Source organism: Chionomys nivalis, chromosome 13 (genome assembly GCF_950005125.1).
Source record: "Chionomys nivalis chromosome 13, mChiNiv1.1, whole genome shotgun sequence".
Lineage (NCBI taxonomy): Eukaryota > Metazoa > Chordata > Mammalia > Rodentia > Cricetidae > Chionomys > Chionomys nivalis.
In genome coordinates, this window is record NC_080098.1 from 52,392,744 (window position 1) to 52,408,369 (window position 15,626).

Sequence of the window (15,626 nt, forward strand, 5' to 3'; positions counted from 1 at the left end):
TCTTATTTAATCACTAGGTTTGCAGCTCACACCAAGCAGCAACTTGCATCTGCTATCCTTCAGAAAGAAGACACGGTAAAATCGCTCACTTTTCAGCTCCTGGGCTAAATGGAAAAAAGAAGTTCTCTGAGATATTCATTGTGGTGCAAGCAATCTTGCTTCCTTTTGAGAAGTAAAATTTCGTGAAACGCTTTTCTCTCTCCCTCTCTTCCTTTCTTTCCCATAAATTAAACTGAGACATTTATAGATATTTTACAAGGCTCCTATTCCTCCAATCATTTGTTTTATTTCATTTATTTTGAGACAAGGTCTCATGTAACCTAGACTGTCCTGGAACTTGCTGTGTATCCGAGAATGACCTTGAACTCCTGATCCTCCTGCTTCTGCCTCCCAAACACGGAGATCTTGTCTGTGCACCATCCCATCCAGCATCCTCCCTGCACTTCTAAAGCAAGCCTGCAGAAACGTAAAGCTCTTTTCTCACATACTGTCCTGGACCCTGGCCAAGAGCTGAGCCTACACCCCGGGCTGCTGGTTGCTAAGGCCAGCATTCAGTGACATTTGGAACAGCCTTTGTAGGAAGTACAGAGATCCAGCAATCTACTCTCGTGGGATTCCAGGAAACCCCAGAGCTGACACCTCCCCATGTCCCTTGGCAAAGCTGGTGAGATATTTTTCCAACAGGATGCGATCCAGGAAAAGCCCTTGCTTCTCTCTGCCCACCATGCCATGTGGTTCTGCTACTGCCTTGCAGAGGGTGCATGTCGCAGCCCAGCTTGCCCTCAGCATGCTTTTACCCAGGTATGGATCTCCTGTAAGCTCCTTTCTCCTCCCATCTTCCCACCCCTGCATCAGTCAGTGACATGGAACAGGGTCAGGAAAAGACCCAAGCACTTTTAACCAGTTGACTCTTCACAGTGATACTGAGACACACAGAAGGGAACGGGATCCCCAGCAAACCATTCCGGGCAAAACTGGATAGCCACATGAAAAAGGGTGAGTTTCGAACTCTACCATACCATACAGAAAATCAGTTCAAGTGGATTGAAGGCATTGATATGAGGCCCAAGCTTACAAAACCATAGAAAACAGAGGGGCAAATTCAGTGACTGGGGTCCTGTGAACTCTCAAAGTACAGGCAGAAGTTAAAATACCAAACTCAAAAGCTGTGCAGCAAAGAGGAGACAACCTACAAAACCAGAGAGGCTATCCATGGACGTCTCAACTGATGAGTGGATAGTATAAAGGACGGAAGAAACTCAAGCCTAAACAGAGAAACGAATAGCAATACCTGTTATGCTAGGAATGATGAGCTCAAGACCCCAAATCAGAAAGGAGGTTTCCATAAAGAGTAGATACTGTGTGTGCTGGAGAGATGGCTCAGTGGTCAAGAGTACTGGCTGCTCTTCCAGAGGTCCTGAGTTCGATTCCCAGCAACAACATGATGGCTCACAACCAGCTGTAATGGGATCTGACGCCCTCCTCTGGCGTGCAGGCACACATGGAGGCAGAATGAGTATACATAATAAATAATAAATCCTTAAAAAAAAAGAATAGATACTGTGGACAGAAGCACAGTAAGCGAATTCTCAGACAGAGAAGCGTACCCCTAAGAGGGAAAGAAGGCTTTAATAGCAGTTAAGAGAAGGCTCCTGGCCTTGCTTCCTAAAACATCTGTGTTGGGTCAGGAAGTAGATTTTAGGCACCACTTACCCCTCCTAAGAATGGCCACTGGAGACACCAGGGATCATAAAGTTAGGGTTTAATACCCTCTATAGGACAGCACAGGTTCTTGGGTTAGGCTCTCCACAGTGAGGGGCCTGATGGTTAAAGAGTGGGTGAGGCTGTGAGTACATAGAAACACAGAAAAACACATTTACGTCTTTCCACAATGTCCATACTCACTGAGTAACGGTAAAATTCACAGGGCCCATCAGCTTCAGCAGCAGCAATGTGCCAGACAATCCCACCTACCCTGGTTGTCTGGCTGAGGTATACTCAGGTTCTTTCATTCCAGTCTCTATTAACTATCACACAGCACACAGATAAATATATCTCTGTGCATACATGTGGTTTACAGGACACATGCAAGCTAGAGATGATCAGAGTTGAAAAGGTTTCAGAGTGGGCTGGAAGAATCTGTCCTGGAAAGATAACAAGGAGACTTGGGGGCTGGAGAGATGGCCCAGCGGTTAAGAGCATTGCCTGCTCTGCCAAAGGTCCTGAGTTAAATTCCCAGCAACCACATGGTGGCTCATAGCCATCTGTAATGAGGTCTGGTGCCCTCTTCCGGCCTTCAGGCATACACACAGACAGAACATTGTATACATAATAAATAAATATTAAAAACAAAAACAAAAAAAAAACAAGGAGATTAACGTCAGGAAACAGCCGCTGCAGAAGCTGCTGGAGTCAAGAGTTTGGGGCGCAGCTGTGAAGTAAAGTGAAACTTCAAGGTTGAACCGGGGTCCAAGAGCAGGAAATGGCGAGTTCAGGTCTGGATCTGGATGGGTAAAGTTAGGCGAGCAGGTAGTCAGTCCTAAACTGCATCAACGGTTTTGAGAAACCATGTTGCTTTTCAAAGGAAACAGCATGTGTTTCTTTAAGGAAAATTTACAATTCTACTAACAAAGCTTAATAAGGGTAAGATTACTGGAGGCTTCAGGGACAGTTAGTCCTCTGCTCGCCAATCTCTGGTCACATGTACCAGGTATCACATGATAGCTTGGTGGGGGCATCACCACCAGAGTTAGGTGTCCATCACCCTTCCTGTCTGGTGTGTCTGTTAAGTTCTTGGGCCTGGTGTCTCTGATATGCTTTTGAAACACCCATGTGCCCCTATGATCTCAGTTCACCCTGACAAATGTATGCCCCCTTTCTCCTTCCAGGAGGGTCATTCCTCAGTCTGGGCTAAACGAGTGTAGTTTGGGGCTCTACCTAGAACTGATGCTCACTCCTTTTCCTCTTATAGTCTCTTCAAAGTAAAGCACAGCCTGAAAAAAACACTATTTCATTCACAGCAGAGAAGCTTAGAGCAGGACCCAGCTTGTTCTCAACGCTGATTTTGATTTTTACTTTGAGCCCTTTATTCTTGGCCTGTCTCTACAATAAACTGTTCGCAACATTGGCAAAAAACCTAAAGAGACATTTGTAAAACAAAACAAAACAAAACAACATAACAAAAACATACAAATGGCCAACAAATTTGTGTGTGTGGGAAAGTCCAGTCTCACCAACCATCAAAGAAATACAAATTAAGTCCACTAAGGAAGACATGCGGCATTACTGTAGACGAGGAACATCTGCTCAGTTCCCAGAGTGGACTGAAGCGCAGTCATTGGGGGGAAATGCAGGCATTTTGTTTTTGTTTTGAGATCATATTCCAAGTTGGGGAATTTGTTTATGCTTCTGGTAACATCGGAGAAGTGCTGATTTTCTCACTTGTGAAAAACGAAACCTGAACATGGGTCACTGAGTATTTATGTTGGTAACGTGGGCAGCTGGGTAGACCAGGCTCTCTCAGCTTCTCCACAATCACCCACTCATTCCTTCACCCGTCGGATTAACTTTTCTCTTTGTGTGACTAAAGACGTGACAAGAAACGATTTAAGGGAGGAGAGGGTTCCTCTGGCTTATAGTTCTAGGGGATACATTCTACCATGATGGGGAAGGCACTGGGGAAGGAGTAGGAGTCTGGCTGGTCACACCACATCTGCAGTGAAGAAGCCAAGAGTGAACAGAACTCATGATGAAACCATGAAGGAACACTGCTTACTGGCTCACTCATAACTTCATGCTCAGCTAGCTCTCTTACACTGTCTGCCTTAGGGTTTCTATTGCTGTGAAGAGACACCATGACCACAGCAACTCTTATAAGGAAAACATTTAATTGGGGCTGGTGTACAGTTTCAGAAGTTTAATTCATTATCATCTTTGTGGGAATTATGGCAGAATGCAGGCAGACACCATGCTGGAGAAGGAGCTAAGAGTTCTACATCTTAACATACAAGCAGCAGGAAGTGAACTGAGTACCACACTGGGCATAGCTTGAGCATATGAGTCCTCAAAGAATGCCTACACAGTGACACACTTCTTCCAACAAGGTCATACCTTCTAATAGTGGCATTCCCTATGTGCCAAACATGGTTTTCTCCACAGGGGAAAAGGTCTTTCACTTCACATTCCAGTCCTCCCTACACTCTTTCGGTGCCTTCAGCCACAACAGTCAGATCAGCGTGACCTAATGAGACTGGAGCGGGGGTAACTGCCCTCCGAAATGCCCTCCCCTCAGAGAGCAGCCCATGCCCTCTGTGTCACCAGCCCCACAGGTATACATATATATCAGGTAGAAGCCAGGTGTTTATACCTGAAGAACTGCCTCAATCGGCCTGGCCCATGAGCATGTCTGCGGGACACCTTCTCGATTGCTGGTTAATGGAAGAGGGCCTGCCCCACAGTGGGAAGTGCCACTCCTAAGCAGGTGGTCCTGGGCTATGTAAGAAAGCTAGGCGAGCAAGTCAGAAAGAGACCAGTCTGGTCTACAAGAGCTAGTTCCAGGACAGGCTCCAAAGCTACAGAGAAACCCTGTCTCGAAAAACCAAAAAAAAAAAAAAAAAAAAAAAAGAAAGTAGCATTCCTCTATGGTTTCTGCTTCAGTTCCTGTCTCTAAGTTCCTGCCTCAACTTCCCTTGATGAAGGACTATAACTGTTCTTTCCTTCCAGAAGTTGCCTCTGGTCAACAGAAAATCAAACTAGAACAGTTACTATGAGAATAGCACCCATGACTGGGCCGACCAAGGATAAGGATTCCTTTTTCACCTAAAAACCTCACCAAGCGGCCCAATCCTGCTGGTCCCCATCTTCCAGCTTATCCTACTCTGTAGTAAGCAATGCCCTGTCATCAACAGAAAAATCAGCTCAGAGCTATTCGGTGGACGAGCAGCCCGTGCCCAGGGGCCACCGCAGAGCAGACAGCAAGCAGAGGCCGGTCTAAGAAGTCAATCCTTATGACAAGGCTGGGTGACACATAACTCTTTCACAATGAGGAAATATGACGACAAACACACACAGTTTTACATTCTGCATTTTCTTATGGTGGACAGTCATCATTGGCCCCAACGGCCATCTGAAGCCAATAGTCCTGATTCCTAAAAACCACGAAGTTGTACAAGTGCTCTCCTCCTTTCTGAAAGCCATGTTCGTTCTCTCTCCAGGAAACAGGGCTGTCTGCAAAGCCTTGAACTGACAAGGTGACCCACGGTGCTAACTTTGGTTCATCAAAGTAGTGACTGAAAAAGAAAGAAAATTCTTATAAATAGGAGGTCAGGAACATCCACATTAGAGAAATTATCCTGGATTAGAGGTATTTCTGATGTTCTAATTAAGCTGGGGCTCTATTTTGATTCATAAAAACTAGGCTATGTGAATAAAATACTTGGTGCTATATTATGAAGTCCATAAAGATTAATTAACATTAACACTCAGAAAACAAAATCAGCAGCTGTTACAGCCTGGAAAAAAACTCAGTTAAGACCAAGAGAATAACCTCCACCCCACCCAAATTACATAACAGTTTCCCTCCTATTAAGGAGGGTTTTTGTTTGTTTCTACATGTGTGTATGCCTGTGTGGGGGTCAGAAGACAACTTTGAGGTCCTCTGTGGATCCTGAGAATCAAACTCAGGTTGTCAGTTCTGGCTCATGTGTCTTTACCCACTGAGCTGTCTCGCTGGCCTCTCTCCCATGAATAGTAAACATTCTTGCTGGAGTGGGGACTTAGTGCTTAACACTTGCTTGCCATCCTTAAGGCCCTGAGTCTGACTTCCAGCATGGAAGGAAAAAAACAAAAACAACAACAACAACAAAAATCTAGGGTCTCTCTATATAGCCCTAGGTGTCCTAGAACTCACAACGTAGACCAGGCTGGCCTCGGACTCAGATCCTCCTGCCTCTGTGTCCCAAGTGCTGGGATTAAAGGCGTGCTCCCACCATGCAGGGTTCCTACCTAATTCTAAATGAAAGATTTGCAGAATTCTTTAACATAACATAGGTCATAATTTGTCTCACAGAATACAGAAGTGTTTTCAAGTAGTAGTATAATTTTTAAAACAAAACGGCTCAAAACATAACCGGGAAAATGAGCAGCTTTATTTCAAGAAGCCTACTGAGGTTCTACTTTCTCTTTCCACAAGGGTTAAGTACTCCCAAATAGCATTTGTCTGTCAGCAAGAATTAGATGCCAGGGCTGGACAGAAAGCACGGCAGTTAAAAGCACTTCCTTCCAGAGGACTCAAGTTTGCTTCCCAGCACCTATAGGTAGACTCAAAACTGTAACTCCAGCCTCAGAGAATCTGAAGCCCTCTTCTGGCCTCCAATGGCACTCACACACAAGTACATATAAACAAAATAAATCTTTAAAAGGACAAAGCTAATTTTTTGTTGTTGTTGTTTTTAATGAACACCTACAACATTTAAAATGTTATTATACTTTGGGTCCCAGTAACTTGTGGAGGGTCCTGCCTTGTACCACACTAACAAAAGTCCTTAACGCCCCACTGTAGTACCAACAAGTGAGAGACACAGCCAAGAAGGGTTCTCACCGCAGCTGTTCCAGAAGCACCTGTATCTTCTCTGGCAGTATGAAACCCGTGATTGTGCACAGACAAGCTTGGGCTATGACTGTGCTCGGCTGGGGACAGCAGTAGGTTGATATGAAATTATAAGGCTGGTTATTCCTGCCATAAAAAGGAAAGAAAACGTTCTTTACAACCACTACATCACCACATGCAAAGTACTCAACTCTTATTGAAGACAAGCAACCAAGAGCTCATATACCCACAGGTCCGCATTGCAGAAGACAGCGCCAAGCCAGTCAAGGAGCTCCAGGGCACTGCAGGCTTCCTCCGGCTCTCCTGTAAGTGAGCTGCTCTTCAGCACCGGGCACTGCAGCTCTCTCACTGTGCTCAAGGCCACTTTTGGCTGATGCTCCTGAATTTGGTATTTGGAAAAGTATGACCTCACTGTTGATTCTTCTGCACCTTAGAACACACCAAATAAGGCTGAGTCAACACTGTTACAACTTGGATGAGTCTGGACCCAAATCCAACATCCTTTTTCTTCTTCTGTGTGTTTCTGAGATAGGGTCTCAGTATGTCGCTGGCTTCAAATGCGTGATCCTCCTGCATGCCTCCCTTCCCTTTATAGGTTAAGTACCACCATGCCCAAGATGTTTTCATTCCCTTTTGAGTTGTGCAGAACAGGTAAGATAAGGTAAAATGGAAGCGAGGCAAAGCTGTATCCTAATTACAACCTCTTAAAGCTGCTTTCAGCTGCGTACGCTAAAGCATCACAAACAACCTCCCTCTTCACTTTCCCTGGAAAACACAGGACGCCTTCAGCTCAGCCCGTATTTGTTTTACTTGCTCTAACAAGAAAATTTCACCTTCCTATATAAACCCCAACTATTTCTTATATAGGGATGCTAGTGAACTCTACAGAAAGGAGTGTGTTTGTACAATCTAATTGGAAACAGCAGAGGAACTGAATGATAATAGACGCTCTTGCTAACTATCCCTTTGAAGACCCAGGAAAATCCACTGTATCTTTTCAGAGAAGTTTGTGCACCTAACAGCCTTGGAAGGCAGAACAGACATTCACTCCAAAGCACAGGGCAGGCTGGCTTACTGTCCAGTAAGATAGAAGTAATGGCCCCACCCCCATCTGTGAGCAGAGCAGGCAGGCTGACTCCCACTACTATCCACTCCAAAATGACTGAGTTCCTTGGGTTCTATGCTTCTTCTCTGTCCTGTAACCCACTGCATATGCTGGCATTACTATACCAACTCCGTGCCACTCCATGCCAAGTGGAATTTGGTGAACTTTACAAATGCCGATTCTCTTATGTGTTGATTAATTCCAGGTGTCAAACTGGATTAGTGGTAAAGCTCACTTCTAGGTGTGTCTGTGAGGATGTTTCAAAAGGAGAGTGGCATGTGAGTTCACGGACTGCTTAGGAGAGCCCCACTCTGAGGGTGGTAGACATGTGAGTTATTCCAACAGCCAGGGCCCAGACAGAACAAGGGCAGAGGCAAGGTAAATTCTCTCTATCTCCTGGAGCTGAGACACCCAGCTTCTCCTGCTCCTGGGTATCAGACCCTTGACTCATCCTAAGTTTGCCAGTAGGGCTTCTAGACCGGTAAACTGCTCCCACTGTGATCAATCAAATCCTCTGTCTTTGACCCATGACACTTGTGGCTGACTTTGCTGGCTGGAAGATAGTAAAAGTCTCAGGCCATTCTTAGTTTCTCTGGAGAATCTATAGCACGAACAGTCCTCCGAGAAGTTGCCAACTGGACAGAAACATCAGTTAATATCTCCCCCCTCTTGTATATTTACCATATGTAGAAGGAAGAGAGGCATTAAACTTTAGAAAATTTGGACAGACAGGAGCCATCTGGGGCCGGCAGAATCCAAGAATTTTCCATGAGAAGCAGACAGATGGATAGAGTTCCAAAATGGACTAGGTCTCCCTGTCCTCCAAAGGAGATACTACACCAGCATAACTCCCAACAATCTGGTTTGTTGCAATCTGGTAATGGGCCAAAGAACACTTCTAAAGGGAGCAATACATGTGGGAGTTGTAAGCAGATTAATATACTTGATGACCATTAAGGCTGGTACTAAATTCAGTATTCTAATCAATTAAAGTCACAACAAAAGCTATCTGACATTTAACAGTCCGTCTGGGGTGCTATCCTGCAATAATGATAAACAGATCACACACACATAATTCTAACTGATGCTGCTTTAAAGTACGCTAGCCAAGGCTGTCTGGTGTATGTGGAAGAGAGAGAAGGGAGTGGATACAGGTTGCCGTTCTGATGCTACAGTGAAGCTCTCTGCTTCTGCAGGAAACCCAAGAAGACTGGGGCAGATTGCTTCAGAACCGGGCTACCCTGACCTAAGGTGCTGCGGACATCTGGAAAGTCAGAGCAGCTCCTTCTCAACGCCACACCCCTAGGTAAACAGTATCCCTTGACCACAGTGATACATCACAACTCGACCCTCCCCTCCATCACACCTCGCCAACAGGAAGATTTCAAAACCACTGTATCATTATAAAGTTTATACTCCATACCTGTAGGATGCCACGCCAAAAGAAAATCAAACTTCAAAGGCTTCTTTTCTTTGAAGGACCAAGATATTCTTTCATACTTCTTAGAATCCAGGTTAAGGGATAAATCCATTAAATCAATGGAGATAACTTAAAGTAGAAAAAGCAATAACCATGTTTTGTTTAAATTACACAGAGCTAACCCTGAGAAACACCTGAAGTTTTAGTAAGCTTACATATAGCACAGATTATTTTGTTCTTCACTTCTTTTCCTTTATCAAAAACACATTCCTCAGGGGGTTATTTCTACTACAGTTGTTTTAAATATTTTAAATCTTCCAAGCTCAAAGATCAAGGGCAGAGGTCTTCAGGAGGTCAACTCCAATCTACTGTGTATGTTACTTGGTTACTGTAGTCCACACCACAGTGTCCTCAGAACCACCTCTTCACTTGAGAGTAAATTCCTACTAGGACTCATAAAGAAACTGTGTGCCAAGACACTAGTTGCTGCTCTCCTAGTCCAGTTCTACAACCCTTATTCAAGGCCGTGTACAGTGAAGAGAAACAGTAGAACAGCACCAACTAAGCCCCTGGGAAACACAACCAACAGCTAGCTCCTTGAGTCAGGATTTCAGAGGCTAGAAAGAGCCCTATTTTTCCTGAACAGAGACCAGAGGTGTGGCCAACATTTACATTTTATTACAAGAAAGCTGACTGGCTAGACTCCAGTGGAGCACACATAGTACTTACCAAACCTCATAGGTTTTCTGACAGAACACCGAGATGGATGACCTTGAAGCCCAGTTTCTTCGTAAGTATCTTTATCTAATGATAAAATTAATTTTCCTATAAATCAAAAAATAGTTCCCATAAGAGAGATGTTAAAATAAGGCCAATATTCTCTAAGGAAGGTAGACAACTGGGCAGCGAAACAGCAGTGTAAGTACATATGAAGAACTTATTTAAAACACATTAATGTTGGGGCTGGAGAGATGGCTCAGTGGTTAAGAGCATTGCCTACTCTTCCAAAGGTCCTGAGTTCAATTCTCAGCAACCACATGGTGGCTCACAACCATCTGTAATGAGGTCTGGTGTCCTCTTCTGGCCTGCAGACATACACACAGACAGAATATTGTATACAAATAAATAAATAAATAAATATTAAAAAAAAAACACATTAGTGTTATCTAGTCATGTACTTTACTGACCTGGGACTTGCTGAGGCTGGCCTCAAACTGGTGGCAATCATCCTGCCTCAGCCTTCCAAATACAGGGATTATAGATGTAAGACACCATGCTTGGCGATATTATCTATCACATATACATATGTAGATATTACAGTAGTAAAACTAGAAATAATTATATTAAGAAACCAACAAACTCTGGTTGCACATCACTTCAAATACCTTCTTCTTTAAATTTAAATATGATTTAATTTTATGTGTATTTATGTGCCTGGGCGTATGCAAATACACCAAAAAGGTCAGAAGAGGGTATCAGATCTCCTGGAACTTGAGCTGTGAGCTGCCATGTGAATACTGGGAACTGAAGCTGGGTCTTCTGCAATGGCAGTAAGCACTCTTAGCTGCTGAATCATTTCTCCAGTTCCTACTTCAAGTATCTTCAAGATATTTAAAAACTAAGTTAGAGCCAGGTAGGAATGTGCTGGTTCATGTTTGGATTCCCAGCGCTTGGGAAGTTAAGGCAGGGGGAACGAAAACTCGAGCCCAATCTGGGCTAAATGGCAAGATTCTAACTCACAACTGTACAGACGAACACATCTATGCCATACAGCTCAACTACTGAGAAACAATGTAATACAACCAATGTTAAAATTCAATGCTTATAAATTCATAGAAAATTATGTAAAACGTCAAACTGCTCCATCTAAGAAGGAAGTCTAAAGCTCAAGGAGGAGCTTCATTTCACTCTGTTTCGAGCTGTATGATTTGACCTTTTAAAAATTTTACTTTATATTTTTATGTGTACAGGTGTTTCGCCTATATGTATATCTGTGCATCATATGTGTGCCTGTGGAGGCCAGACAAGGGCACTGAATTCCCTGGAACAGGAGCTACAGACAGACAGTTGTGAGCTACCAAGTGGGTGCTGGGAACCGAACCCTGGTCTTTGGAAGACCAGCCAGTGCTCTTAACTGCTAAGCCATCTCTCTACACCCTAGAGTTTTTTGTTTTATTTTCTTTTTTTTTTTTTTAAATTTATTTGTTTATTATATTTACAATATTCTGTCTGTGTATATGCCTGCAGGCCAGAAGAGGGCACCACACCCCATTACAGATGGTTGTGAGCCACCATGTGGTTGCTGGGAATTGAACTCAGGACCTTTGGAAGAGCAGGCAATGCTCTTAACCTCTGAGCCATCTCTCCAGCCCTATTTTCTTTTAACTATATAGATTTCTTTTATAATTGAAAAAAGACAGAAAAAAAGTGAATGTTGTCACCATTCGGTAGGAGGGCAACAGCATTGTCTTCATCGATACTTGCATTATATGTTAATGCAGAGAATGAACCTGTAAAAGAAATTCGAGAAAAAGAATTAACCCTTCACAATGTTTGCTTATGAATTATTTTCACATGACAACAAATTTTCCAGGTAGGTAACAGTCAGTGTTTAGCACTACTCTAAGTCACTCAATAAGCCCAATGCCCGCCAGGGATAAGTCGGAACATACAGTTCCTGCTCTGGACCCATTCAGGGTCTTTTTGTGCAAGTTTACCAGCAACAGGCTGAGAACAGACTGAGACTAGAACCTGTAAGCTTAGGCATCCAAGCAGAAAGAAAGCTGCACAGCAGAAGATTCAAGAGGACAAACCTTTGAGACAAAGTTCTAAGTTAATAGTCAGAAATTACTTAACCAAGCTAATAATCGGAAGCTACTTAATCTTCCTCATCTGCTAAGTAGGGATTCGACCTACTTCACTGAGTAGCTGCGAGGGTTAATTAAATCTGGTCAGATATCTAGCCATCACCTAAAGAGGCCACAGGAAGGAGGAGAATGAACAATACCGATAGACAGAGAAGTGATGCATGCAGCTAACCACATGGTCTATCCTCTACAGGCCCTTCTAAAAGCAAGTGAAGAACCCCAGTATCTGCTATGATCTTCCTAGAGCTCTTCATTTTGCCTTTTCATATGAGACGCTAGACGCCTTTTTTTACCTTTCTTTACAAAGGTCTGGATGAATTCATGTGTAATTAATTCATGAAGAGGTAAGCTCTTCACAGAGTAATAGGGCCCAATTTCCATAACCAGGCTTTTCAGTTCTTTTGACAGCATCCCACATTCAGGAATAAGAAATGAAACCTATTGGAAAGTAGAAATACAAAGTTATATTCTATGAAGATCAACACCATGTCTTCAGAAGTGAAATATTAAAATTGCTAGCTATTCCTTCACAGGTTTTACTGGGACATACAAACACTGGCAACAAATTGTTTTAAAGTTTGTTTTTTTTTTCTGAGACAAGGTTTTTTTCTTGAAAAGAAACTGTCAGGTTGACCTCGAACTCAGAGATCTAGCCATCTCTGCCTGGGATTAAAGGTGTGTACTACCACTGTTCTGCTAGACAACACATTTTTTTAAAGATTTATTTATTATGTATAGTGTTCTGCCTGCAAAACACTATTATGTATTATTATTATGTATAGTGTTCTTCACACCAAAAGAGGGCACCAAAATTCATTATGGATGGTTGTGAGCCATCATGTGGTTGCTGGGAATTGAACTCAGGCCCTCTGGAAGAGCAGTCAATACTCTCAACCGCTGAGCCATTCCTCCAGCCCAAGCAACAAATCTTTTAATCTATCAAATCTCAGGCAAACAGATTTGATTACTCAAGCTTTTCATTTCTGCACTGCCATGCGAGGCACAAGACCAAGCAGAAATGCAATGGAAGTCTTGCTTAAATTTTATCTTTTGCACACGAACAATACATGCTATGTCGTACAAACTTTATATTCAAGGAAGTAGAGTATAATTCAACATCCCTGGATTTGTTTACTCTGAAGTCACTGAAATCAAAGGAACTGCTCCTGGGAGCATAGGGAGTTTAGGGACATTCTATAAACGGATGTGTAATAGAAACAGATGCGCTCCTGGTGCTTCCATTTCCTAGACCAACGTAACAGGTAAGGCCAGACAAAATAGGCGATACATTCCTGACCGCAGGGAGGGATGAGATTTCAACTGAAGCGGAGACTTAAAACCCGCGCGGATTTTAAATGATCCCCACAGCTAAAGTCCATTCCGCAAAGCTCCAACAATCAGCCTGTGCCTGAGACACAGGGACAAGGACGTCAGTTAATGTCTCTGAGAAACATACCAAGCAGATATTTAAGATGTAAAATGCTTAGGCCCTTATCGTATTAAGGTAGGCTTTTTGTTTTGTTTTTAATTCCTTATTTGTCAAACACGGTGGTGCTTTGGAAAGAGGCATACGTTGAGTTACAGAGAGACCAGAACAAATTTAGGGCGAAGGGCAGCTACACGTTGTTCAGGTCACACTCCTAACTCCTCCGTGCCTACCTAACTCTTCACCTAGCTACCGTGGGCCTTGGGAGACTCAATCTTGAACCCGGCATTAAACAACCAAACTCAGAAAACGAACACCCCAAAACTCCACTCTTCCTGAAGGGCGGAGTACCGCCCTGTGTCCGGTGCATGCTGGGAGTTGTAGTCCTACACACTTCAAAGAAAGGTGATCGGTAAACTGAAGAGAATACAGCTCCCAGAATGCTTGGCGACAGACTCTGCCCGCCCCCGCAAGACGAAAAGGTCCCGCCGAGGAAAGCCCAGAAAGGCTCTACCCTAAACCTCCACGGCCAAAGGAGGCCGGGTGGATCTGACTCACCCTGTAGTTATGATAGTGCGTCTCCACGAGATGTTTATGGCGAGACTTGTTGTGGCCGAAGTTGGATTTCTCACAGACCAGTAAGTGCCGGGGAGTCTCTTGCAGTCTGCGCAGCGTGGCCATGTTAAGCACGAGTCGAGGTGCGCCCCGCCTCTCCGACCGCCTCGCCTCCCGGGCCGCCCCGCCTCCCCGACCGCCCCGCCTCCCGGGCCGCCCCTCATTCCTCCATTTGTCCTTTTCTGATGCTCGTTCCTCCCCCGCCACGCCCCGAATTCTTTCCTTCCCTTCTGTCAATTTCTAGGCGCTTTGGGAGGAATGAAAGAAGCATTTCCTATACTTGTAAAGAACTCAGGAACTTCTCCGAAGGTTCTCGAGGTCCTGACATAGCCATTCCATCCCACATCCTCCAGGGAGGAACAGTGGATACCTGAGCCAGACTCACAGAAAGCCTGCTCTCCGTCACGTTATAAATAGGAGGAAGATAAGACATAGGAAAGGTCCAGTACAGTAAGGAAACTCGCCTGCCTTGTGGCACGCACTCTATGATCCTGACATGGTCTAGTTCCTAATGCACACTCACCTACAGAGCCCTAAGTTCCCATGGAGTCTTCCCAAAAGATATAGGAAATTGTGAAGGGAGATAATGTGGTATTCAGCATTTTTTTTTGTTTTGTTTAGTTTTTGGTTTTTTCGAGACAGGGTTTCTCTGTGGTTTTGGAGCCTGTCCTGGGACTAGCTCTTGTAGACCAGGCTGGTCTTGAACTCACAGAGATCCGCCTGCCTCTGCCTCTCGAGTGCTGGGATTAAAGGCGTGCGCCACCACCGCCCGGCTGGTATTCAGCATTTTTATATCCACTGGACTCCATTGCTTTGATTTTTAGATTTTTATTTGATTTATTTTTTCATTTACAATTTTTTTTTTTTTTTTTTTTTGGTTTTTCGAGATAAGGTTTCTCTGTAGCTTTGGAGCCTGTCCTGGAACTAGCTCCTGTAGACCAGGTTGGCCTCGAACTCACAGAGATTCACCTGCCTGTGCCTCCAAAGTGCTGGGATTAAAGGCGTGTGCCACCACCGCTGGGCTTCATTTACGATATTTCTATTTGTGCGATTTTCCCAAGATCTCAGTTTCTTTGCTGAATTTTACTTCCATGTGTTGGACTCTAGTGTCCAAACACCGAGGAGGAGTCGCCCCCAGAGACCACTTCATACACCACAGCCGATGTAAAAGCATGAGGATTTATTAATTCTGTCATGACAGGGTCCCCCAGCATTCGGGAAGCCAAGGGACCCCGAATAGATGGCACAGGCTACTTTTAAAGGGGCCACAGAAGCAAGGGGAGTTGTTCTTTGACTATTTTGATTGGCTTATTCGAAAGGCTATTACCAATAATTGACTGGAGAGCTGTTGCCAGATCAGGTGAGGTAAGAGGTAATTTTGACCCCGTTTCCCAGGGGACTGAACCAAAACATACGTATATGGGTAATTGTTCAGGAACTGAGTACATGCAAGTGTAGCTGTTAGGTCCTTGGTTCCCAGGGGAGGAGGGGAAGCACTATGGCACGGAGGCTGAGAGGATTCAGAGTTGTCAGAAATGGCTTCAGGATTGTCTTAAAGTCTTACACATGTAGCTGATTTTAAAAGC

The 15,626-nt window shown here is 44.1% G+C and overlaps 1 protein-coding gene across 1 annotated transcript; it reads right to left on the minus strand.

Annotated features, from left to right (window-relative positions):
- Window positions 1-3,868: 3,868 nt before the first annotated feature.
- Rpp40 (ribonuclease P/MRP subunit p40) lies at window positions 3,869-14,119 on the minus strand. The gene is made up of 8 exons (XM_057788087.1): window positions 13,984-14,119; window positions 12,293-12,437; window positions 11,574-11,642; window positions 9,862-9,957; window positions 9,136-9,261; window positions 6,838-7,036; window positions 6,599-6,733; window positions 3,869-5,288 (listed from the first exon to the last, which is right to left on the minus strand). The coding sequence occupies exons 1-8, from the start codon at window positions 14,104-14,106 to the stop codon at window positions 5,090-5,092; spliced, it is 1,092 nt and encodes a 363-aa protein (XP_057644070.1). The 5' UTR covers window positions 14,107-14,119; the 3' UTR covers window positions 3,869-5,089.
- Between the last annotated feature and the right edge of the window lie 1,507 nt (window positions 14,120-15,626).